Below are 25,373 nucleotides of genomic sequence, written 5' to 3'. Positions count from 1 at the left end.
TAATGGTGGTGCCCTTGTACAACTCAAAAATAGGGAAGTTCAGATGAAGGGTGAGTTTGGTTAGGAGAGATAATGAGTTCTATTTTGAAAATAACAAGTTTCAGATGCCTATCTAGCATTCTGATACCAGTGGATAATGTGTGACATAGGACTTGGGTTGAGGAAAAAGAGTGGGATTGGATATATTTATTATTCTTCAGACCATAAGAATCTGTGCTTTGTATGTCAGCTGTTTTTATCCAGAGAGTTCTGACAATTATGGAAGATCCAGGAAATAGTCCTGGGAATAAGTTGGTTTTCCAAATATTTAGTCTATTCATTATATGATAGATATTTTGTTTCACCTATACTGAAGAAGATTCTAGAGTGAATTTCCCCCTGCCCTGCAGTTTTTTGCTTTTATTGGGCTGTTTTCCATAATTTGGAACCATAATTCTTGGTTAAAATATACTAGTCTTAAAGTTAATTCAGCAGCTAGCTCAGTTTTTTTCCTCTGCCTTTCCCTGGCAGTCATTCTCAAGTAGTTTATTATTCACATTAATAACTTGTCCAAACAAGTTTTTTTTTAAATTTACATTTTCAAAGGGGATTCTGCAATAACTCCATAAGGTAGGATTCCAGGCCTTTTAAAGAGAAGAAAACTCAGGTTTAGAAAGGTTAAATGAATTTCTTATGATCACATTGCTTGAACCTGGAAGAATCAGGGCTCATACCAAGATTATTTATTTCTCATATCCAAGACCTGGACTTATCTTTGATGCTTTTTCTGCATTCCTCTCATAATCTTGTCAGTTAACTTATCCCTTTGCCCTTTTCTCTATGCCAATTTCTACCTCCCTAGTATAAGCCAGCATTACTACATGCCTGGACACTACTGTAGTACTTAACAGGTCTTCCCACTTCAATTTGCCCCTCTTCAAACTCCTTCACATTTCTGACAGCTTTGGTTTTTTGTAGGCATAGATCTAGTCGTAGCACTTTTCAGTTCAGAGCCCTTCCATCAGTCTTTGTTGCCTTCCAAAAAAGCTCAAACTCTTTAAGCCTAGTAATTAGGACCCTCCACACTCTGACCTTACTTTAAAGGTCTTCAGCTGTTTTCATGGTCTTCCCTTCTGCTTCAAAGTAGAGAAGAGGACTTTGGACTTAGAATTAGGAAGATCCGAGTTTGAATTATTTGTTTTTAATATGTGTCTCCCCTTAGCTTTATAACTTTGGACAAAGTTTTGATAGTGGCTCACCTCTAGCAGGCCTGTTTCTTCATTTTTAAAATATGAATGATTATTTAGCAATTAAAAATTTATAGAATGATTTCCACACTACCCTGAGTGAATTAGGTTGGACAGATGGAATTATCTCCATTTTATGTGTAAGAACTGAGCTTTAACTGATATTAATAAACTAAGCAAGCCTATGATTTCAGTAAATTGTTTTCCAAGTACAAAGTACACTTGATAAATATAAGTTAATGACCTGAGGAATATAGTATTTGAAGTCTTATAAAACCACATTTTCCTCTTTTGGTTACTATATTTCTATTTTTAATTCATTGTTTCTTCATTAGGCTGAATACTCAGAATTGGTTGAAACCTTACTGTCAAGTCAGCAAGACCCAGTAATTTACCAGAGATTAGCAGATGCCTTCAACAAGCTTACTGCGAGCAGCACTCCTCCCACGCTGGATCGTAAACAGAAGATGGCCTTCCTAAAGAGTTTAGAAGAATTTATGGCAAATGTTGGTGGTCTCCTTTGTGTAAAATAAACAGCAAAACTATATGCTTAATTTAGACCCTTTCCTGCAAAATGCACTGAAATGCTGAAAGTTGACTAAGTCTTGTTCCTGTTCTGAGGTTCTTTGGCCATTATGGATTTTGAAGAGCCTGAAAGTTTGTTATAATACAGTGACAGAGGAGAGGTCAACTTTGAATCAGCTTCTGCTACTATGTGTTAGCCACAATCTGTCATGTGTGTGTTGTAGAGAATGAATGGCAATTTGAAATTTTCAAAATGAAATTCCATATATGTGCAAACAGATATGGCACCATGAAATATATATTCAGTGCCTTTTTCCCCGTTTGTCTAAACATAGATGGCCAGATAAAGGTTAGAATTTTTGTTACTAAAAACATTTTAGATGAAGTATTCTGTAGACATTCAAAACTCTACCTGGTTTTGCTGTTATAGGCTTTATTTTTTCCTCTCTGAAGATTGAGTTCATGATCCAGTGGGAAAAAAACCACAAACAAACATCACCAAATGTTGGGTTTTTTTTTTTAACATGTGTTTTATTTGTTTTGTTTTTCTACATCAATCCAGTGTTACAGGTTTATGTAATACAGATTTTTATTTTTTCTGGTGCCTGAGATTTGGGAGGAAAAATGCTGTATGTTTTGTTCCCTAAAAAGAACTTTAGGAACTGTAGCCATTTCATTGCCTTAATTTTAAAAAAGGAATATAAAAAGAGCAGGCGTTTTGGTAAAAATACAAGTTTTGATGCTTCAAAAATTGGTTTGGGTTGTTAGCTGCTGTCTCCCTGTTTCACCCTTTTGATAGTATATATTTCTGTAAACATGAGTCAATGAAAGGTTCATGTGTAGTCTATTTAAAGTTTGTTTTAATCCAACTGCATTGCACACAGCTGTAACAATCTACACTGAATAGTTTGCTTAAGCAATAACAATTCAAAAGGGTATAAATTATTGACTTATACAAACTTTATTTTAAGTTAGGGCATTAGGGGCAATAATTATGCTAGACTGGGATGTCATGCTCATTTCATCAAGAGTCACATATAAATTTTGTTTCTAAGGTAAAAACTACATTTAGATGCTCTATTTCCCACTTGTGTTTTGTAATTAGGGATTTGCTTTCCAGTGCTGCCGTGCTCTCTTTAGTTCTGTGTTAGCTTAAATGATGAAAATGACCATGTTTTAACAAGCCACAAGCATAATGAACACAGTTTGATCTATAATCAGAGTATAGCAAATGCAAGGATAGACTGTATAGGCCTGTGCTCTGAGTACAATTGCAGGTTTTGGTAGGGAGGGATGGATTTTGTCTTTCCACTATGTTCTTGACATTTGTATGTTAGACTGTGCTGTGGAATATTTTGTGTATAGCACATTCACTTTTTACTAAGTTGTCTATAGTATCACATTTGCAACTCTGTGCCATCTTCATCCATTCATCTCAAAACAGTTACAGTCATTTTATCTCTAACATCTAAATCCTTTCCAACCCATGCATGTGACATGTATGAATGCAAGGACAAAGTGCCATCACTCCTTTGAGATACCTTTCTCTTAATTTAATCCACTATTAAATAAAAGCTGGGCTGAAGCAAACCTATCTTAAAGACTGTTAACATAAATCTTTTTTAGAAAAAATGTCAATTGATATGGCATCTTTCCATATCTTAAAATATTTTCAGTAAGACTTATTATAAAATGTGAAGCTATTTTTAGATTTCCTAAAATTCCATTTTCATCCTTTTTGATCGTTGCAAAGTACAACAGCAACTATCTTTTTTTGCAATGGTTTTCCATTTTTATTTTAACTAAGAGCCTCAGTTTTTCCCCTTCTGGGCTCAATAGTCATAAAGATGTATGAACATCCATCCCTTTGCAAAGGGTATTGGGACATAGGCTTTGATAGTCTGCCTGGCAGAGGCAGGAATGAAAATCAAGTTAGCAAAGGAATTAACATTAATTTGGTTATGAAAAACATTTTAATGAATAAATGGCATTCACACTTAATAAATGCCTACCAAGATTATAGTATCTTTACCAAATATGCCAAGGCTATTAATATTAGTGCAGTTTTGCAAGCAGATTTTTAATAAAAGGATATTTGCTTATATTGGACCAAATCAATCTTCAGAGGATTAAAATGTAATAATGTCAGATTGGGGGGGAAATTAGTAAGTGGGGATGCCAATTAACACACTACAACAGCTAAACTTTGTTCAGAGCTATGTTTGTTTTGTGAGTGGGTTTTGTGTGTGTTTGTATGTGTGGTTTGAATTCTTGCCCAGTGGGGGTATTAAGAATACTGTCTTATTCCAATAAGTTGGATTTCCTGTTATAACTGACTACCTGTTAAATTTCCGATGATTTTTAAAAAAACAATTTTTTACCCCTTTATATATATGTTAAAGGGACACTGTCAAGTATTTTATCTCTAGATCTTGTGTGTTTAAATTTCTGCTCTTTGTATCTCTTTCAACCTCAGTTTTCCTTTCCACTTTTTTGTTCATTTAGCTATTCATTTCCTTTACTTTGCCTGTTTATGTTTCCCAAGACAAAATTGGGCTGTCTATTGGAAGCTTTTGTATTTATATAGTAGCATTAAAAATGGTGTCATCATAGTTCTAGCAAAAAAGGTTAGTTTGTTATTGTGCTCCTTCTGCTGGTTGGATGGCTGCCTCTTCAAAGTATTTACTTGACAGTGTCCTTTTCATTTCAATTATTTGGCTCTTCCTGCCATCCCTAAATCTTTTTTGGATACATGGCATATTAACATCACTGCATTGAGTTTTACTTGCTGTGAATTGATTTTATTTTTAAGAGAAAGAATTTGCAATTTTTCTTAGAGGTTTTTTATAGAATTCCGTCTTGTTTAATTATAAACCATGTATCTGATTGTATAACATTTCTCTATTCAGATGAGCTATTTATTATTCTTTTAAAAAAAAAGAATATTCCTACAGTTTCCCTTTTTTATGGTCAAGAATCCGGTTGATTTATCACCTTGTCCAAAAATATTTAATATTCCCATCCACTGTATTTAGTTGACCTAATTCATTACCTTAAGTATCACAGTCTTCATTTTCCCCCATCCGCATCATCTTTTTATTGCTACTTGTATGAACTCAAAACACCAAAAGGAAACCACTGTACTATTCAAGTATTTTAAGGCTAATTGAATATCATTGTGTGGAGCAAAGAACTTGTCAGTTGAATTTTTTTTTTTAAGTTTTCTTTAGTTAAAAATTTGATGGTCCGTTTGTAGCTCTCATCTCTAAAAGTAGTTATGTCATCAGACCATAACTGTTTCTAATAAGTAACTAAAACAATTACTTAGAGGGTGTGGGAGAATGAATTTTTTTATTCATAAGTAACCTTAGTACTTACTCTCATATCCTACTCAATCAGAGAATAAAGAATTTGGTCCTGAGGTGTTTTTTTTGTTTTCTTTTTGTTTTTTGCTTTAGTAAGTTACAAAAATTTGTAAATGACTTAGCTGCATAAGAATATGATAATGTTTGAAATTATTTTTAAATTGGAGATGTGTGGATATTCTATGATTTGGCTGTATTGTATTTAGAATTTTTAATTGGGCCTTCTTGTTAAAAATGGATAAGAATACCATGATTAAAACTAGTATCTTGACTATTTAAGAAATGTGAAAGGTGCCAGACTGATTGTAATAGTAACCAATTGGGCATTTGTAATGATAAAATGTGTGTGGCCCAGGCATTGGTGTAAACTTTTCATTTACTCTATTCTAATAATGTAAATCCAAACCTCTTTTGGAGAGAAAGGGATGAGAGGTAATATGAAATGTTGTTGGCCTCTAGGTCTGATATTCTCTAGACTTTTCTGAAGAGTGTAGTAGCAAAGTGAGTCTGGTGATGGTTCTTTTAGTGAGATGAGGAGAATGTGGTATGCACATTAATCTCCTAGGACTGACACCCAACTCATTTTGTTCTTGAACAGTTAACAGCTGCTTAACCACAAGGTCTTTTGTGGTTTGTTAATCATCCAATCAGCAGAGGCCCTTACCCATCACTTTGCCCCTCCCCTAACACCATTCCTCATTTCTGTCTGAAATGAGACTTTAGTTCCTTTCCCTATGGGTCTTCATTCCTAGCATCTTTAGCTGTTAGGAGCTGCTAATTGTGTACTAATAGCTAATTTTCCTAACCTAAAACTAAATACTACATCTGCACTATATACCTGTCAAGAGAGTCTGACCCAAATGTGTTCCGAGTACAGACTTCCTGGTATACTGTACTACATAAAATTATGACAAATTACAAATTTTGGTATTGTGATTTGGTTCTCTGTACAAAGAAAAGCTCCATGCAGTGAATTTGTGGTTTTATGGTCACAAAATGTTAGCACTGCTAGCATACAGCACGTGTAAATTTTTTAAAATTTATAAATATTAAAATTTTAATCATATACAAAGACTTTTTCAGTTTTTTAAAGAGACCCAGGGACAGATATTACTATGTTTAAATATTTACCTCTACTGGGCATAATTGATGAAGGTATAAAAGTTGCATTCAATTTTTCAAAAGTGCTGCAATAAGACGTTAGGAAGCAAATCAAGGCTATGTAATTGAGCCAACACGCTGAATATCAAACTGATGAAATTCTGTTTGTATTTTTTTAATCCATAATTGGGGGTTAAAATGTCTTTTTCACTAAATATTTTTATTACATTTTTGTTTTGACCATGTGTGATTTGTTTGTGTTCTTGGGTATGTATTTAGGCTTTTATGAAACTTGTTGAATTTATGTTGGCTATTTACCATCATAGGAAGAGTAAAAGTGGAAGAATTTATTACACATTCACAAAATAATTTCAAATTGGTTATTACCGAATTGATTTATATCAGCGAGTTAAAATGCACATTTGCATGTCCCTTTGGGAGAACCTTGAGTCCTGATGCAAAATAAAATTTTACCCTTTTCTACACCTTGCCTTTCCCCCCACCCCCCAATAGTTTTGTTGATAAACTATGGTGTCTGTCCTTGGAATATTAAAATGCAAAAATGTAGCCAGTCCCTAGTCTTACAAACGTCATTCATTTTGGTCAATTAAACCTGCTACTTTTGTCAGATTTGTGACAATCAACTTTGGCTAATAGTAAGTTGTTGGCTAGTTTGGATTATACCTTTAATATAGACTATAGTCATTCAGTAGAAAAAGCAGAATTCCACAATATGTTTGACAGATGATTCATGGGAATCAATAGTTATGTCCATCTTTTTTTTTGCTGCCCAAATAAAAAGAATAGAATGTGTTACCCTGAAAAAGGTACCTCTAAGAGAAAGGAACAACATAGTGTAATGGAAAAAGCTAAATGAGTTAGTGAACCTCAATTTTTAATTCACTGTGCTTTCACTTATCTATAAAATGAGAGGTTTGGATGATTAGGTAACTTTTAAGGTCCCTAACAACTTAAAAATTCTTAAATTCTCTGAGGGTCAGAGTTTGGGATAGTTCATCTTAAAGAAAGTTTTTTTGTAAAAATGTATTGAGCATCTATTACTGTGGGCTAGATAGCGTAGATATTACATAAGGACATTGCTGTCCTCACTTAACTTGGGCATTATATGTAATACAGGGAGGATATAATGTGAAAGTACATTAGGAGAGGTATTAAGTGATATATTCATTGGAAGGAAAGATTCTTGGTGGGGAAAAGGTAGGTCAGTGGAAAAGGTGACATTTGAGTTGAACCTTGGATATGTAAGAATTATATAAATGGTGGGCATTTGGGTGGAAGCAGTAATGTACAGTCAAAAGAATTTTGGATTTAGTCAAAGGACCCAAGTTCAAATACTGTTAATACTATTTGAGTCCTATGTGAGCAGTGTCAAGCCTTTCACTGGGCTTCAGGTTCCCTAATCTACAAAATGAGGGGGGCTGAATTAGCAATTGCTTTGTTTCCTTCCAGTGGTTTGTGAGATTTTAACATGGTCTTTGGAACACAAGGCTGGAATTTAGTTAAGGAGTTGCATCTTACTCTGTAACTAATTAGCAGCCATTGAAGGTGATCCCTATGTGATGTTTTTTACTTGTATTTGGATCACCAGCACTTAGCATGGTGCATTTGCACTATAGTAACTATGCTTATGACAAACCCATTGACTCATGTTGCTTGTATACCTTGCTTAACTAGATCTATTATTGACAAGTCATTTGTCAGCAATGTGTTGACCAGCTGGGAAGGGCAGCTATGGATGCAAGTAAGGCTATTGCAATAGTCTTGTTGAGAGTTAATAATGGGAATAGACAGGAAAAGTGGAGTAGAAGAAATGGTTCAGAAAGAGGTTGGAGAGAAAGATGATTGATCTTGAGTTGGGAGAAGCCACTTACTCCATCCAGCCCTTTGATTTTACAAATAAGGTTGAGGCTCAGGGATATTTAGTATCTTGTTAGAAGTCACACACATATTAAGTGTCTCTTCGTTTTGATCTCAGGTCTTTTAACTCTAGTTGCAGGGCTTTTTGAGTTTGAAGCTCCAGCAGCAAACATAAGTGGAAATATCCATTGGTTCTAGATCCAACTCTACTAACTAGCTATGTGACCTTAGGCGAGGTCATTTAGCTTTTCTGAGACTCACTTTCCTTAAATCTATTAGGTTGAATGAATTTCTATTTCTCAGTCTTTTTCAACTTTCACATTTTATAATCATAAACATGGAATTCATAATATTGATATATGGTAGAAATCTTTAATATTTTCTTGTATTAAAAACATCATATTAATTACAAGGGACCTCAGTTGACTTTTACATTGTATGACAATTCAAAATAAGTCCGTTTTGCCATTTTAAATGTGAAAGGAAGAAAATGGCCCATGCTAGTGGTATTCCTTAAAATTAAATGACAAATACTCCAAATGGAAATTGCACACTGCAACAAATTCATAACTCTGAAAAATCTTTTGTTTTATGTAAAATACTTTTTTTTTACTAACCATCCACAGTATTACATCAATACTATTTCTTTAAATTGACAAGTTGATTGAAACTGACACAAAAAGCTTATACCCACTAACATTATGCTAAATAATTTATTCTCTTTGGCTATATGTGCAATTTAAATTTTATTCTTTATTTTGACATGGTGGCCTAGGAGAAAGAGCCCCCTAGCTTGGAGCCAGAAGAGCCAAGTTTGATTTTTATTTCTTCAGCCTTAGACTCTGATATACAGTGTAAACAGCAGAACTAACTCAGAGTTAAGAATACCATTTTATGGTGTACTTGTACTGTTCTTAACTTAATGAAGATATTCAGGCAAATTCTGTCAACTAGATTCAAGAATTTCACATTCTGGTGACAATCTTTTAAAAATAATTGTAAAGCAAAGGTTTGAGGGTGGGGATCCTGCTTTTAAAGTGAATTCTCTTTAATTTTCACATAAGCCTCATCTCTATCAGTTTTAGAGAAAAAAAGTACAAAAGAAAAAATGCAAGTGTACATACAATTAGTTACATTATCGTTAGGAAAAGTTCATAGAATTTGCAAATTACAAACCAGTGAGCTGAATTTCTATTCTTTACAAAATTCCATAATGATCAAATGGTTTGTGGGTATTTACAAAAGAAAGCAGTAAGCACTAAAAAGTCTCTGACTTAAGGACAATTATACCAATCTAAAGATTTGGGATTAAAAAAATTTTTTTTAAACAAAATCTAAATGTTGAAAAAACTTGATAGGTAATGAGTTTAATCTACATCTAACCAAAAATCACTCCAGCATCCTCAAAAGGTTCATTCAGCCTCTTGGAAAACCAAGAGTGTTAATGCTTTTCCTCCTAAGGCAGCCCCTTCTACTTTTGGAGACTGCATTAAGGGTCAGGAAAGACTTTCCCCTCCTTATCAAATGGTTTAAATATGCCTCTATGCAACTTATACCCATTATACACTCTGTGACCAAGTGGAACATTTCTCTTTTTTTCATGACTGCTCTTAAATACTAGACACCTGTTCTGTTTCAGAAATGCACATATGGCACGTTCAATAACCTAACCATCCTAGCTGCCTCTCTCCTAAACATGTGCTAGCTTCTTGATTAGACCTTCACTAAAATGTTATGCCCAAACTGAGTACAATACTCTATGGCTTAACCAGAGAAGCATAGGCCTTTTGATATTAATTCACCTCAAAATTCTAGGACAAGATAGTTTGTGAACAGTAAATGGGAGTAATTTTTAAATACCAGATAAAGACACACAAGAAAAGTTATGTCACTGATAAAATCATAATAGCCCCACACTATTTTGCTGTGATCATCCCATCCATCTGGCATTTTGTTTGGTTTGTGGATATCATCTTGAAGATTTTGATAAGGTTGATTGAATCCAGAGAAAGAAAGAGCATATTAAATCATGTGACTGAAAGAATGGGGAATATTTATCTGATAGAAGATTTCTTGGGAATGATAGCTACTGAAGGGGGCTGTTAAGTGAAAAAAAAAAGGAATTCTACAGTTTTGTGGCTCCAAAGGACAGAATTACAGATCTTTATAAAGAAGTTTCTGCTCAATTTAAAGACTAGGAAATCAAATGAACTGCCTTGTAAGGTCATATTCCTTGTCCCAGGAAGTATTTGAAGCCTTGTCAGGGATGTTGTAGAGGAGATTCTTGCATAGAGGTTGGACAAGATTACTTCTGATATCCCTTTCAACTCAGGAATTTCACAGTACTTATTACACTAAGTGATTAATCCCCAGACTGATGTGGATTTAAAAGTTACTTTCAGGTTTAATCCTATAAAGTGGCTGTTATCCTTTATTTTAATGGGGGTTACTATAGCTTTTGATGAATTTTAATACTTTTTATTACTTTAGATGGACATATTAAAAAGGCATTACATATTCCTCCCCCCTCAAACTCCCTAATCTTTTCTAAAGTCATTACTGAGCTTTCATGAAATAACCAGAAGTGTTGATGGAAGTATATAGAAAGCAACTTTAATCTTTGAATAGCTGTACAGTAATAAAAGTTTCTAAGCAAATGAAATCTTATGTAGAAATGTTTTTAAAGCTACTCTAATTACACGTTTTAAAAATGCTATTTCAGATTGGAAATTTGAAAACTTTCATAACAAGGTTTCTTATTCCAAAGTAAACCTAGGGTAGTTAGCCCATGTAAACCCATGTCATTTTAGTAAAACATTACTTTTATTCAAACAAAAGCCAACTGGACAAGTTGTTTCCTACTAGGTTCCTTTATTTTTTACATTAAGTCTGCTTGTTCAAGTATATGTTTTTTATATTTTCTTTCCAACTCCTGGTACTAGCAAGGTCATTTTACTATATTTTTCAAGTCATTTTTAACAGTCTGGTTCAAAGTGATTAACATCTAAAAGTAGTATGTGTTGCTATAGAATATAGCACTTAGAGAATTTACTGCTTGCAGTTAGGTTTGTAAATCTATATTACTGGGACCCATTAACTAGCAAATATTAAAAATGGACATGTGCTGCAATTCAATTTAGCAAGCATTTATTAAACCTTATGTGCAATGAATGACCTATGCTAGGTAAAGGAATACAGACAAAAATGAAAAAAAAAAGGTCACTGCCCCCCAAGGATCTTCAATTGGAGATAAGCAAAACAATAGAATAAACAGATAAAAGAACTTTAAGAAAAAATGTACTACTGACACTAATGTACTAATGAATTCCAGTGGGGTACAGCTTGTGTAAAAGTGTGGAAGTGGAACTCTGCTAATATTTGAGGTAAGGGAGGACAATGATAATTGTGCCAGTGATTGATTGGAAATCCCTCACTTAATCATTTCACTAGTGATGGAATGTATGTGCTGGCCAGTTTCTCCCATAAGAAAGCATACTTTAGATGTCTATCTTGATATATGGGTAGCTGTCATATTGTCTAACACAATCAGAGTATGTTAAATTAACAGCTGATTTTAGGGCGTCTTGAAGGAGAGAGTTTTCTATATTAACAGTCCAAACTACCAACATCAAAAAAATTAAACCTGCATGCTCACTACTATCTTGGACAGGATATGCAGAGGGCAAACTTTTTCATTCTTTAGCTCATGAGGTTTCCGACAAAACACTCAATCTTTAACCAAAAAAAAGACTACTTTAACCAAGTTACATGGCCAACTCAGTTTTCTGATCTTTTGAACTTGAGCCCAAGTATTTAAAAAAACAAAACTGCCATTGCTAAGATATAAGCATTTTCCATTGCTGCCTGTATTAGATTATTTTCTCTCAAAACTTTTAGTTACTGTGTAGAAAAAGCTTCACTTTACTTGAAAAATCTTTCAGATTTATGAGTTGTCATGTCTAAAAGTAAAGCCTCTTAACATTGTTCCGTATGACTTCCCTAGAATGTACTGAAGTGATATAATTCTTAGGAATTTGAGTTCTTCTGTCCCTCAAGCTTCTTTTGCAATTTAAACAAACTTACTATTAAAACACCTAGGATATAAAGACAAGAAATCAAACAGTCCCTGACCTCGAAGCATCACCGAACGGAGCTTCAGTCATCTAAACCAAACCCCTCACTTTACACATGGGGAAACTGAGGCTAAGGAAGATTTCGGCGGAAAGCTAGAGAATGTCCAGAGAGGTTGAATCCCAGAGACCAGTATTCCTATACTGACGAGTATATGGCTGGGATTAATTACAATTAGTACACGCCAGTCATGAGGAAGGGGAGAACAAGGCGCTCCCGCGAAAAACGTCTCCAGCCTGCAGCCTTTTTGCGAACTGCGCATGTGCAAAAGCCGGGCTTCGGAGCGTGAGTCCATTTCGGTGCTCTTTACTAAGGTCGGCAGCGCGGGGGGCTGGTGAGTGCTAGGCGGGGCGCACCGAGCTGGGGGGAGGTGAGATGGGCCGGCGTAGAAGGAGCGCGTGGGGCGGGGGGTGGAGGGGTGGCAGAAAAAGACGGGTGGGGAAGAGGAGCAGGAGCGCGCCAAGCGGGTGGGAGGAGGGAAAGCAGGGAGCGCCCTACGGTGCCCAGACTCCGAGTGGGCCGAATCGGCCCTCTCTCTCCTAGGTCTACTTCCTAGTTTCTATCTTTAGACTGGCTAAAGTGGAAAGAGACTTTCCTTTTCTTAAATTCTGCCCTGAGGCAGCACAGAGAAAGCCTTCCTCTCGGGAGCTCAGACCCCGCGTGCGGCATCTGCGTGTTCCTTCCCGCCCCGCCCTGCCCCGGTCGGGTTGTTAAGGGCCCAGCCCTGACTTTAGATTAAGAGGTATAATTTACCTTGTTGGTTCAGTTCAAGCGTGCCTGACCCTTTATGACCCAGTTTGGTGTTTTCTTGGCAAAGATCCTGCAATGTTTTGTTATTTCCTTCCCCAACGTATTTTCCAGATGAGGAAACTGAGGCAGACTGGGTCATAAGAGACAATTTAAGTTGTTATTAACTGGTATTTTTTAAAGCTAGTGCTTTGCCCTTGAGATTGTCTCCACTTTATCGATGCTGTTTGCACATGCGTGTGCTCCACAATAGCCAGGACTCTTGTTTTTACCATTCCATGTACCTCTAATACTTCTCACAATGCCTAGCACAAAGTAGGTGCTTAATCAATTCTGTAGCCTTGATTTGGTATATAGTGGGTGCTTGATAAGGGCTTGATGGCTTAATTTACAGGTTTGAGTTTAACAATGATAAAGTAACAAAGCTGGATTTTGAACTCAGAGATCCATATTCCTGATCCAGGACTCCAATTACATGTTCCCTATGAATATTAAGTCCTTTCTCGGTTTAAAAAAAAATGCTATACACTATTTAAAATAATGTTATTTAATTTTTTTTAAGCCCTTACCTTCCGTCTTGGAGTCAATACTGTGTATTGGCTCCAAGGCAGAAGAGTGGTAAGGGCTTGGCAATGAGGGTTTACAAAGGTTGCCCAGGGTCACACAGCTGGGAAGTGTCTGAGGCCAGACTTGAACCTCCCATCTCTAGGCTGGCTCACAATCTGAGCTACCCAGTTGCCCCCTGTTATTTAATATTTTTTAAAGATAGAGGACAATCAGGGTTACAAAACATTTTTGGTTATAAATTCTTCATTCCTCCTATTTGACTTTGCCTACAAAGGACCTTTTTTTACTTTTAGGGTGAGAGGAGGTTATCAATACTGTTGTTTTTTTTAAACTGGCCACTGAAACTTTTTTTTAAATGCAAAAAACAATTGGCACAAACAAGTAGAATGTTTTGAAAGTAACTCACAGAGTTTGTCATTTTTTAATGATATAAAATGTATATTCATAGCAAATCCTCTTTGCATTGTTTTTATATGAAAATGTCCTTTATATAAACATATACACCAGACACACACACACACACACACACACACACACACACACACACACACACACAAATACACACAATCAGGCTTGAATACTAGTAATATTTTTTGTATATATTTTAGCCCTGGTATTTATTTTTCTCATCAATCATTTTGTCTTTGACTAACACAGGCCAAAGACTGTCCAATTTACCTTTCTTTGGTTTAGGTGATCAGTTATTAGTTTTTTTTTGGGGGGAGGGGGTTGTTAGTGGTTTTGACCTAAAAGTTTCACTGCAAAAAAGATAATAATTATTCTTTATAAATATACCAGAGATATTTTTTAATAACTTAAAACTTAACTATATATAGTAGCATCTTCCCCTCTCCTCTCTTTCCACCCTTATTCTTCCTAAATTCCATCTAGATCTCAGTTTGGTTAAAAGATAGAATTTAACTCTTAAGATTATTTTGTCCTCAGTGAACAGTCAGGATCCTGGTTTGTTTGTTTGTTTTTTTAAGTTTTGTTTGGAGGTCTTTTGTTTTCCCTCCAACAACTATTTTCAAATTGTCTCTCCTTGCTCTGTTTTCCTGATCTGTCATCTTCTCAGTGAGATAGTTTATGTTTTCTTCTATTTTGTCAGTCTTTTGACTTTGCTTTATTAATTCTTGCGGTTTTGCAAGATCATTGTCTTCCAGTTGCCTAATTCTGGTCTTTAAAGACTTGTTTTCCTTTTCAGTTTGGTCTATCCTGCTTTTCGTGGCTTCCAGCTGTTTTTCTAATTGGGAGTTCTTGTCCTTTAAACTGTTATTTTCTCTTTGAACTATTTCCTACTTTTCTTGCCAGAAGGCTTCCATCTTTTTGATAAGCTCCAATCTAAATTCTTCAAGAGCTTGTGGGTAATTTCCATTTTGGGGGGAAGGTTTTGGGTTTATTTTAATTTCCTCCTCCTTTCCTCTGTAGCCTGGGTTTTTCCTCCATAAAAATTTTCAGGGGTCAACTCCCTCTTCTTGTTTTTTTTTTGGTGGAGGGAGGTTGTTGTTCCTGGGGACAATTTGCCATCACTATGGAGGTTTTTTCCTTCCCTTTTAAGTCAGAAATCTGAGTGAGATGGGCAGGCTCTCTGTGTATGGAATTAAGGAGCAAGGATTTTGCCTGAGGCAAACTCTTGAATCTCCACAGCTTGTTTGCTGCCCTTCTCTGTGCTATCTTCCCATGAGTGCCCACGGTCTGCGTTCTTCAGCCTGCTGGGGTTTCATGTGTAGCTGCTCTCATGGGGTAGGTTTTTGGTGGTCTTAGTCAGTTCCCAAGGACCTAGAGTAAGTGCCCCTTACTCACTCTAGAAGTGCCCCCAGCTCACTTGCTGATTGTGTCGTGAGCTGGCTCTGACTCTGGCTCCAGCTCTGGCTCCAGCTCTGGCTCCGTAGGTGGGTTGGGGGAGGGTAAATCAGCTCGCGTTTTGGTGGGAGCTTTTTCACCCCCTTATAGTGTGGAAATGCCCAAATCCCACATACCTTCAATGCTGCGCCCTATTGTAGAGTCCCTTCGTTCTTATTAATTTGGGTTTTTTGGTCTTTTGAGGTAGTCTGTATCAGTGGGTGCTGAGGAGAGGAAGAGTCTTATGTCTAGACTGCCGCCATGTTTACCCAGAAGTCCCCCAGCAACTATTTTCAGAACATCATACACATGCTTTAAGAACGTCACAGAGAAAATGGACTTTTTTTTCCCCATTCCAGTATAATGCTCTCACTCCTCCAGATGCTCTCTATTGATAGCACTTGGAGCTAGGTGTATATGGTGAATGTTATGCATTTCCAAAGTCTTCATTCACAGAGACATTTACACAAATTGTATTTTGTTTACAATTTTAGTCTCGAAAAATAAGCACATCAGTGTTTAAAAATTTAGTTTCTTTCCTGACAAGTCAAGATCCCAAAGAACTGGCTTTATAAGCTGCTAAGAGGATGCTTATGTTGGCAATGTTTGTAGGCCTTTGTTATTAAAAAAAAATGTCCTTAAGTTGGTATAGGTTCAACAGTACAAAAACCAAAAATGTTGTTTCAGTGTTAAATTTAGGATTGTTAAAAATGTCATCTCAAGTCAAGACACTGACTGGTCTGTTTGCATTTGATAAATTTTTATTCTAACATTGTGAAATCATTCCATGATGAGAATGAACCTGTGGATATTTGTATAAAAGTATGAAATAAATTTTTTTTATGAAAGTAAAAAAACAAAATTGGAAATGTTGGTGTTTAAGGTCAGAATAAAATTTTTGTAAGATGATTTGGGGGCAGCTAGGTATCTCAGAGGATAGAGAGCTAGGCCTGGAGTTTGGAGTACTGGGTTTAAATCTGGCCTCAGACACTTTCTATCTATGTGACCCAGGGCAAATCACTTAACCCCAGTTGCCCAACCCTTACAGCCCCTCTGCCTTGGTATGATAATTAATTTTGATTCTAAGACAGAAGGTAAAGTTTAAAAAAAAAAAAGATGATTTTACAGAAGCTCTGGTCACAGTAACATTGTAACATTAAGTCCCTGTAATTTTTTAAGCCTGTTTCTTTTTCTGTAAAATGAAGTTGGACTAGATCCTTTCCTGCTTTGCATCTTGTGACCCTACTCTATATCACCATATATTTGTTTCTAGGGGACATAGAAAATACACTCCTTTCCCTTATGGAGCTTACTGGGTTGGGAGAATAAAGCAAACAGACAATTGTGATACACATTATAGAAGCCAGTGGGAAAGTCAAACATAAGAAACATTAAGAACTGTGCTTAGTGCTGGGTCTACAAAGAAAAACAAGACAGTCCTTGACCTTTCTATTGTGTCCCACTCTTCATGACCTCAATTGGGGTTTTTTGGGGCAAAGATACTGAAAATACTTCTTTGGTTCATTTTACAGATGATGAAACTGAAACAAACAGGGTTCAATGACTTGCTCAGGTTCACACAACTAGTAAGTGTATGAGACCAAATTTGAATTTAGGAAGATGAACCTTCCTGACTTCAAACCCAGCACACTATCCACTGGATCACTTAGCTCACAACCTAATGGATGAAGACACATAAAAAGGAACCCAAAAAGTGGTGGGGAAGGTATCTTATGAAGTGGAAGGGAAAGAAAGGAAATCATGTGTCTGTCCTAGACCTCTTCCTTAAATGGAGGATCTGAAAGGAGCTCTCCATTGTAAAATTTAAATTTAGTTTCTAATAATAAAAGTATTATATTTTATGAGGTTTATTAAGTATTATTTGAATTAAGAATACAAAGTAGAAAACCACATGCCCATGGCTGATTAGCCAATTCAGAATCCCCACACTTAGCATACTCACTACATTTTGCAATCTCCAAGTACAGGAAGAGAGCTCTTGGGAGGCAGAGAGCCCGTTAAATACTAATTGTGATCCTGCCCAGGTGGAGACTCAGGTGAGATTATAAGGAATTCTGGGAAGTACCAAGGACTTCTGGGGTTCAAATCTCCATTTTTATATCCCCCTGTGATTGTATTGGGAAACCAATTTCCCCAAAAGGATCATGGAAACATAATCAACTTAAAGATTGCAATAATTTGTGAGTAAAAGGAAAGGAGAACAAAATCAATGATTGCTATGGACAATTAAAGGTTAAAATTATGGCTGAGACTAAATGTAATTAAATATTTTGGTCACCAAGGATTTTATTTATAAAATCCTAATGAACATCCAAGTCAGCTGGAAATTTTTATATTGATTTAATTGATAGTGGAGGAGATTAAGGAGAAGGAAGAAGGAAAGGAGTAGGTTCTCTCCCCCACCCCCACCCCCCCACGTGACTGGCACCAGTGGGGAGATTAGGAGAAGTTAAGGTTTTGGAGTATGAAGGAGGAAGGAGTCAGGCTTGAACTCCAAAAGGGAAAGGGCTAAGCCAAGATGCCTGAACCTGAAATCAATTCCAGGGCAAAACTCACCACCAAACCCAGACAATAGCTGCCACCAGGCCAAGTTGTTGGACCGCTTAGCACACTGCCAGCCAGAGTCGTCTCTCAGGGGAAAGAGGAGAAAGTGACATGCCTTATATAGACAGCTTTACATCACTTTCCTGCATCTCATCTGTACCAATGATGACTTAGCTTGACTTAGGACTTAGGACAGTCCAGAGGTCTGAACTTTTTTCTGCACATATCTGTTGAAGGCCATTTCCTTAGATAATTAAATCTTGAGTTTGATGCAGACCTCCCAAATCTTGTTAAACTAAGAAGGGAGGAGAATCAGATCTTCTAAAGAATGGTCTGATTAGGGTGGAATAGTTTTAAAATTCACACCATGTCCACCTTCCACCTAGGCAAAAGAAGGGAAGGGTCTCAGGGACAGGGTATATTGAGGAGGTGTGAGTTTCACAGTCCATGCCATCATTCAAGAAGATGAGATTTTTGGAGTCAGTGATGAAGTTCAGGATAGTAGCCTGGGGAGAAATGAAGAGGATCAAATGAGATAACATTTGAAAAGTAGTTAATACAGATGGGAAATGAGGGAAAATTTGTGGACTTCTAGTCTAGACTTGATCCCTATTGACTTCTGGCTTCTTAACTGCCTCAGTAAGGTAGGTAAGATAATTTGACCATCTCTTTCTAGAACTTATAAGGATCCTTAAACCATTTAATCCAATGTTTCCATTTTAAATTTCTGCATTGTATGCATCTAAATTTGGTGAAACATGTAAAAAGATTCAAGACCCATTATCTATGCCCATTGATGTCATGTGTGGGGAGATTATGATCCTTCAAAAACATATTTTTGATTCCTTGAAGAAAAAAAGAAGAAATAAACACCTGCAAAATACTATCAAAACAGTATGGCTGCTATAAAGAGACTCTAGTTAGGAGTCTGAAGACAAAAGGAGAATGCCATAGGTCACAAATGCCTTTTAACAGAGAAGTTGGGCTTGTGGACTTCAGAAATTACTGACAAAATTATTTTATTGTTTTAAAGCAAATTAAGTTAAATAAAAGAATGCCCCAAGATCCATGGTCTTCTGAGAGTAAAGATCAGGACTGAGTACCCCAATTAACAACAACTTTCTCTACATTGCTGAGAAATGTTGAGAAAGAATTAACTTTGTTTTCATCAGTAGCAGAACAGAACCTGTTTCTTAACAACCAGTCGGCTACAGGAGGTACCTGAGTGGGTAGGAAAAGTTGACTGGATTAAAAACTGAATTAGCTTTTTAACTTGGAAAAAGTACAGTCTAAACCTCACACTATACTGAAACCAAATATCTGTTCAATTTCATTTCTCAGCTTTCCCAACTCTAATGAGAATGAAGAAGCAGGTTTTAAATCACTGTTCCTCACCCACTTTGGACATAGCTAACATAGATAGCTGTTCTCTAGTCCATTAAGAAACAGATGAATGGACAATCTGCCAATCCATTTTCTGGACACCCTTCTGGTTTTTTGCCTCTTGAGGACAGCTCCTCAGTCATTAGTTCATTTTCTAGCCACTCTTCTACTCTAGAGGTCCCTGTCTCTAGGTCCATTCTCTGACCACTTGAAGATCTTCTAGAGACTTCTTTTACTGTTATCCTGTAAAGAGTCATCTGGTCTATTGTCCTATATGGTACGCAAAACATTCACCAAATCATCCTGTTCACTTTGACTATTAAAATTACTTCCAAATTATTCTCTCTGTTATAGTTCTTTCCTTTCTCCAATCCAACCTCCAAACAAATGCCAGTGATTTTCCCAAGACACAGGTCTGACCCATTCCTCAAATGTCTTCCTATTTTTTAAAATTTAGAATATTTTTCCATGTTATTCATATTGTAGTTGAGTGATCTTTTAACATCAAAATCCTAATCATATCCCTATCAAGCCATGTGATTGATCATAAGTTTTTCTTCTGTATTTCTGTTCCCACACAAATCTCTGGATATGGATAGTATTCCCTGGATTGTCCTGGGTTATTGCATTGCTCCTAGTAGAAAAGTGCATTACATTTGATCATTCCACAATGTTTTGGTCTCTGTGTATAATGTTCTCCTGGTTCTGCTCCTTTCACTCTGCATCAATTCCTGGAGGTTGTTCCAGTCTCCATGGAATTCCTCCACTTTATTATTCCTTTTAGCACAATAGTATTATATCACCATCAGATACCACAATTTGTTCATCCATTCCCCAATAGATAGACACCCCCTCATTTTCTGGTTTTTTTGCCATCACAAAGAGCGTGGCTATAAATATTTTTGTGCAAGTACTTTTCCTTATTATCTCTTTGGGACAGAAACCCAGCCATGGTATGACTGGATCAAAGGGCAGACAGTCTTTTAAAGCTCTCTGTGTATAATTCCAAATTGCCCTCCTGAATGACTGGACCAATTCACAACTCTACCTGCAGTGTATTATTGTTCCAATTTTTCCACATGCCCTCCAACATTTATCACTTAACTTTGCTGCCATATTGGCCAGTCGGATAGATATAAAATGTTACCTCAGCGTTGTTTTAATTTGCATTTCTCAAATCAGGAGGGATTTAGAACACTTTTTCATATGCTTTGATTTCTTCATGTGAAAACTGCCTATTCATGTCCCTTGACCATTTGTTGATTGGGGAATGGTTTGATTTTTTGTAAGTTTGATTTGGTTCCTTATATATCGCATTGGGTTTTTTTTTGTATGAAAACTTTTTAATTTCTTTTAATCAGTCATTTATTTTACATTTTGTAATGTTCTTTATCCCTTGCTTGGTCTTAAATGCTTTCCTTTCCCACAGATCTGTACACTGTACACTATTCTACGTTCATCCAATTTACCTATAATTTCCCCTCTTTATATTTAAGTCTTTTACCCATTTTGAATTTATTGTGGTATAGGGTGTGAGATGTTGATCCAAACCTAATTTTTCCCATGCTGTTTTCCAATTTTTCCAGCAGTTTTTGTCAAAGAGTGAATTCATGTCTCAAAAGCTGGGATCTTTGGGTTTATCAAACACTATTTTGCTAAAGTCATTTACCCCTAGTCTATTCCATTGATCCACCCTTTTGTCTCTTAGCCAGTACCATATTGTTTTGATGACCACTGCTTTATAATACAGTTTAAGATCTAGTACTGGTAGGCCCCCATCTTTAACATTATTTCCCTTGATATTCTTAATCTTTTGTTCTTTCAGATGAACTTTGTTATAATGTTTTCCAATGCTATAAAAAGGTTTTTGGTAGTTTGATAGGTATGGCATTAAATAAGTAAATTAATTTGGGTAGAATTGTCATTTTTATCATATTAGCTTGTCCTACCCATCAACAATTAAGGTTTTTCCAGTTATTTAGATCTGGTTTTAATTGAAGTGTTTTGTAGTTGTGTTCATATAATTCCTGTGTTTGTCTTGGCAGATAGATTCCTAAATAGTTTATATTGTCTAGAGTGATTTTAAATGGAGTTTCTCTTTCTAACTCCTGCTGCTTAGTTTTGTTGGAAATCTATAGAAATGCTGATGGTTTATGTGAGTTTATCTTGTACCCTGCAACTTTGCTAAAATTGTTAATTATCTCCACTAGCCTTTTAGTTGATTTTCTGGGATTCTTTAAATATACTATCATATCATCTGCGAAGAGTGATAGTTTAGTTTCCTTATTGCCTACTTTAATCCCTTCAATTTCTTTTTCTTCTCTAATTGCTATCACTAGCATTTCTAGTTCAATATTAAATAATAGAGTTGATGATGGGCATCCTTGCTTCACTCCTGATCTTATTGGGAAGGCTTCTAACTTGTCCCCATTGAAGATGATGCTTGCTGATGGCTTTAAATATATATTATTATTGTGAGAAACGGTCCTTCTATTTCTATACTTTCTAGTGTTTTCAATAGGAATGAGTGTTGTATTTTGTCAAAGGCTTTTTCTGCATCTGTTGAGATAATCATGTGATTTCTATTGGTTTGATTATTGATATGGTCAATTATGTGGATAGTTTTCCTAATATTAAATCATCCTTGCATTCCTGGTATAAATCCACCTGGTCAAAGTGAATAATCCTTGTGATAACTTGCTTGAAGCTTTTTGCATCTATGCTCATTAAGGAGATTGGTCTGTAGTTTTCTATCTTGGTTTTTGACCTGCCTGGCTTTGGAATCAGTACCATATTTGTGTCATAAAAGGAATTTGGTAAAACTCTTTCTTTGCTTATTATGTCAAATAGTTTGTATAGTATTGGGATTAGATGTTCTTTAAGTGTTTGATAGAATTCACTTGTGACTCCATTTGGCCTTGGGGATTTTTTCTTAGGAAGTTCCTTGATGGCTTGTTCAATTTATTTTTCTGAGATAGATTATTTATGAATTCTGATTTGTCTTTTGTTAATCCAGGCAATTTATAATTTTGTAAATATTCACCTATTTCACCTAGATTGTCATATTTATTACCATATACTCCAAAGTCTTCCTATTCCCTTTAGAATCCAAGCACAAATTCCTATTAAAGCCCTTTACAACCTGGCTCCAATCTATCTCTCCAGCTTTGTTATACTTTAATGATGATAATAATAATAATAACTAATATGTATAGAACACTTTAAGGTTTGTAAGGCACTTCACATAGTCTCATTTGAGCTTGATGTTAAGTTATCCAGACAAACTAACTTTGACATGCAGCATTCCAATGCCTTTATATTTCCCATCATCCTACCTGAAATGCACTTCCTCTGCACATCTGCCTTTTAGAATCCCCAGTTTCATTCAAAGATCAGCTCAAATGCCACCTTCTACACAAAGCCTTTTCTGATCCTTCCCCAGCTGTCAGTGCCTTGGGCATTCAATAAATAATTGTGGGACCAAATGTGGAGCAAATCAAATTTATTATTATTAACATCAAATGTGAAGAATGATCATGAAAAAAGATTATGTTCAGCACAAGGTAAAACTCTTTGTTTTTTTTTGGAGTTGTTACTAATACATAATTGTTACTATATATTCCAGTCTCTCAAATAACAGTTTCTTGTTGAGATATCTGCTTAGTATCTATCCAGTCATCAGCTATTTCCACTTGCTTTCACCTAAGGTTTTTCCATGTCTCTTGAACCCTACTGAAACTCATCCAGCCTCCCCTAACACTATTGATAGGAGACAGTATGAACTTTACATTACTCCACCCTACTTAGTCTAACAAAATCAGGAATGTCTTATGAACTTTAGATTACTCCACCCTACTTAGTCTAACAAAATCAGGAATGTTTACACCCATACGTAAGGATTAAGTATTTAGGAGAATGGCCTTCAATAGACATGCGCTAGCAAATGACAAATCAGAAACAACTGACAGACCCCTGAGCTGTCCTAAGTCAAGCTTAAGCTACCATTGGTACAGGAAAGTGATGTAAAACCACCTATATATTTCACATCACTTCCTCTCTCGGGTCTCTTTCCCTGGAGTGGTGGCTTTGGCTGGCAGTGTGCTAAGCGTTCCAACATCTTGGCATGGTGGCTATTGTCTAGTTTGGCAGTGAGTTTTCCCTTGAAACTATACTGGGAGAAGCTGAGTAGCTAGTTCAGGTTCAGGCATATTAGCTGAGCTTTCTTGGAATTTAGGCTGATTCCTTGTCCTTTACCTTCCAACACTATCCTCTTAAAAAGCCACTAATTTGAACTCTCCCTAGCACAGGCCATGTGGGACAAATCCTACACCTTTTCCCTCTCCCTTCTCCTTAAATTCTTTCCTCTATATTAATTAAAATCACCATAAATTTCCAGCTGACTTGGGTATTTTATTTGGGATATCCCCTCGTGACCAAAATTAATTTAGTTTAGGTCACAATCCTAAAATTATCCTTACAACAGAGACAGAGGGATTGTAAGAAAATTTAATTGCTATAATATAAATTCTGAAATAATTTAGTGCTTTTAGTGCTGTGTGAGTACAATTCATCTTGACCTAGAATAACTTCTGCTTTGTTGTTAGAAATTATGAGGCACAAAAGATGGAGTTTCTATCTTTGAATAAGAAATCTTTACTGTACCAATCCCAAAATCTGAAAGAGAATCCTGAATTATTTCAGTTATTCTTCAAATCACTTTGCTGTCCTCCTCCCTATCTTTGTCTTTCACAAACACCCAGGCATACACATATTAACACTTGCAGAGAGAATGTTTTAATATGATTATCCACATCATGACACATATTGACCTTGGAAAGAATATTTTACATTGAGAGTCATGATCTGAAAGTCAGATTTCAAGAGCCTGAACGGAAGATGAGAAAGTAGGTCCCGTTGATTTTACATGACTTTATTCAAGCTTTAATGATGATGGAGAAAAGAGATATGAGATGATAGCTGGATGAGGGGAAAAAAGGTAAAAGGCTTTGTCAGATAGATTTGGCCATGTTTATAGGAAGTTGGGAACAGGCTTATGGAGAAGAAAAACTGAAAATGCATGAGAAAGGTAAAGATTATTACTGGAACAAGATCCTAGAAGAAACAGGAAGGAATGATTCCTTTAGTTCTCTGCTAGAAAATATAATGCATACAAAGAAATAATTGACCTTAAAGTAGAGAATTATTATGTTATTTTAATGATGATAGATTTATCTGTCTACATTTTCCTTTTCTTTTTTTTTTATAAAACCCTTACCTTCTGTCTTGGAGTCAATACTGTATATTGGCTCCAAGGCAGAAAAGTGGTAAGGGTTAGGCAATGGGGGTCAAGTGACTTGCCCAGGGTCACACAGCAAGAAGTGTCTGAAGCCAGATTTGAACCTAGGACCTCCCATCTCTAGGCCTAGCTCTCAATCCACTGAGCTACCCAGCTGCCCCCTCCACGTTTTCTTAAGAAGCATTTAGCAGAGGTTTGACATGATTAGGTTAATTGTTTAGGAATAAAGATTGGCCACCTATGGGAGATTGATTGGAGAGGAATGAGACTGGCAGAACAAAGACCAGTGGAGGAGATAATTACAATAGTTGATAGGTTCAGGATAGGATAAAAATAGCATGTATTTATCAGATGCTGTTTAAAAAAAAGTATAGGAGGAAGCATAAGAGGATATTTGTTTAATGCTTTCTCTTTTCCTCACCCATTTCTTCTATAGGAAGCATCAAGATGGTACAGATGAAACATATGTTGATTTGGGTTCATATTCTGGTTCTGCCACTTACCTGTGTGACCTTGGGAAAGGTTATTAATTTCTGGGCCTCAGTTCTTCTTTTGTAAAATGAGACAGCTTGACTCGATACTTTTCAATTCTAAATATGCAAACTTTTTGAAGGTCAATCTGCACAGAGACATTTAACCAGTGTAATTTTTAATGATGTTTCTATGTTAAACTGTATAACCCTCAAAAAAAATGAATGGACTTGTTCATTCTATAGAAGACACTACATTTTCCAACCATCTTGTATG

At 36.0% G+C, this 25,373-nt stretch overlaps 2 protein-coding genes across 4 annotated transcripts in view; both read left to right on the top strand.

Moving 5' to 3' along the window:
• XPO4 (exportin 4) overlaps window positions 1-25,373 on the top strand; it is a 160,366-nt gene that overhangs the window by 120,985 nt on the left and 14,008 nt on the right. The window contains exon 23 of the mRNA XM_001366403.4: window positions 1,562-12,560. Coding sequence (XP_001366440.1) covers window positions 1,562-1,759 — 198 coding nt within the window. The 3' untranslated portion in view covers window positions 1,760-12,560. The remainder of the gene's footprint in view (window positions 1-1,561; window positions 12,561-25,373) is intronic.
• Window positions 12,486-25,373, top strand: part of EEF1AKMT1 (EEF1A lysine methyltransferase 1) — a 26,896-nt gene continuing 14,008 nt past the window's right edge. The window contains exons 1-2 of one of the 3 annotated variants that reach the window (XM_007495203.3): window positions 12,491-12,560; window positions 22,773-22,893. In XM_007495203.3, coding sequence (XP_007495265.2) covers window positions 22,815-22,893 — 79 coding nt within the window. In that variant the 5' untranslated portion in view covers window positions 12,491-12,560; window positions 22,773-22,814. Of the gene's footprint in view, window positions 12,561-22,772; window positions 22,894-25,373 lie in introns of all 3 variants that reach the window. The other 2 variants (XM_001375115.5, XM_056794672.1) reach the window with 2 other exon arrangements.

Source organism: Monodelphis domestica, chromosome 4 (assembly GCF_027887165.1).
Source record: "Monodelphis domestica isolate mMonDom1 chromosome 4, mMonDom1.pri, whole genome shotgun sequence".
In the NCBI taxonomy this organism is placed as follows: domain Eukaryota; kingdom Metazoa; phylum Chordata; class Mammalia; order Didelphimorphia; family Didelphidae; genus Monodelphis; species Monodelphis domestica.
The sequence above is the reverse complement of the archived record's forward strand: the minus strand, read 5'-3'. Positions and strand labels throughout refer to the sequence as shown.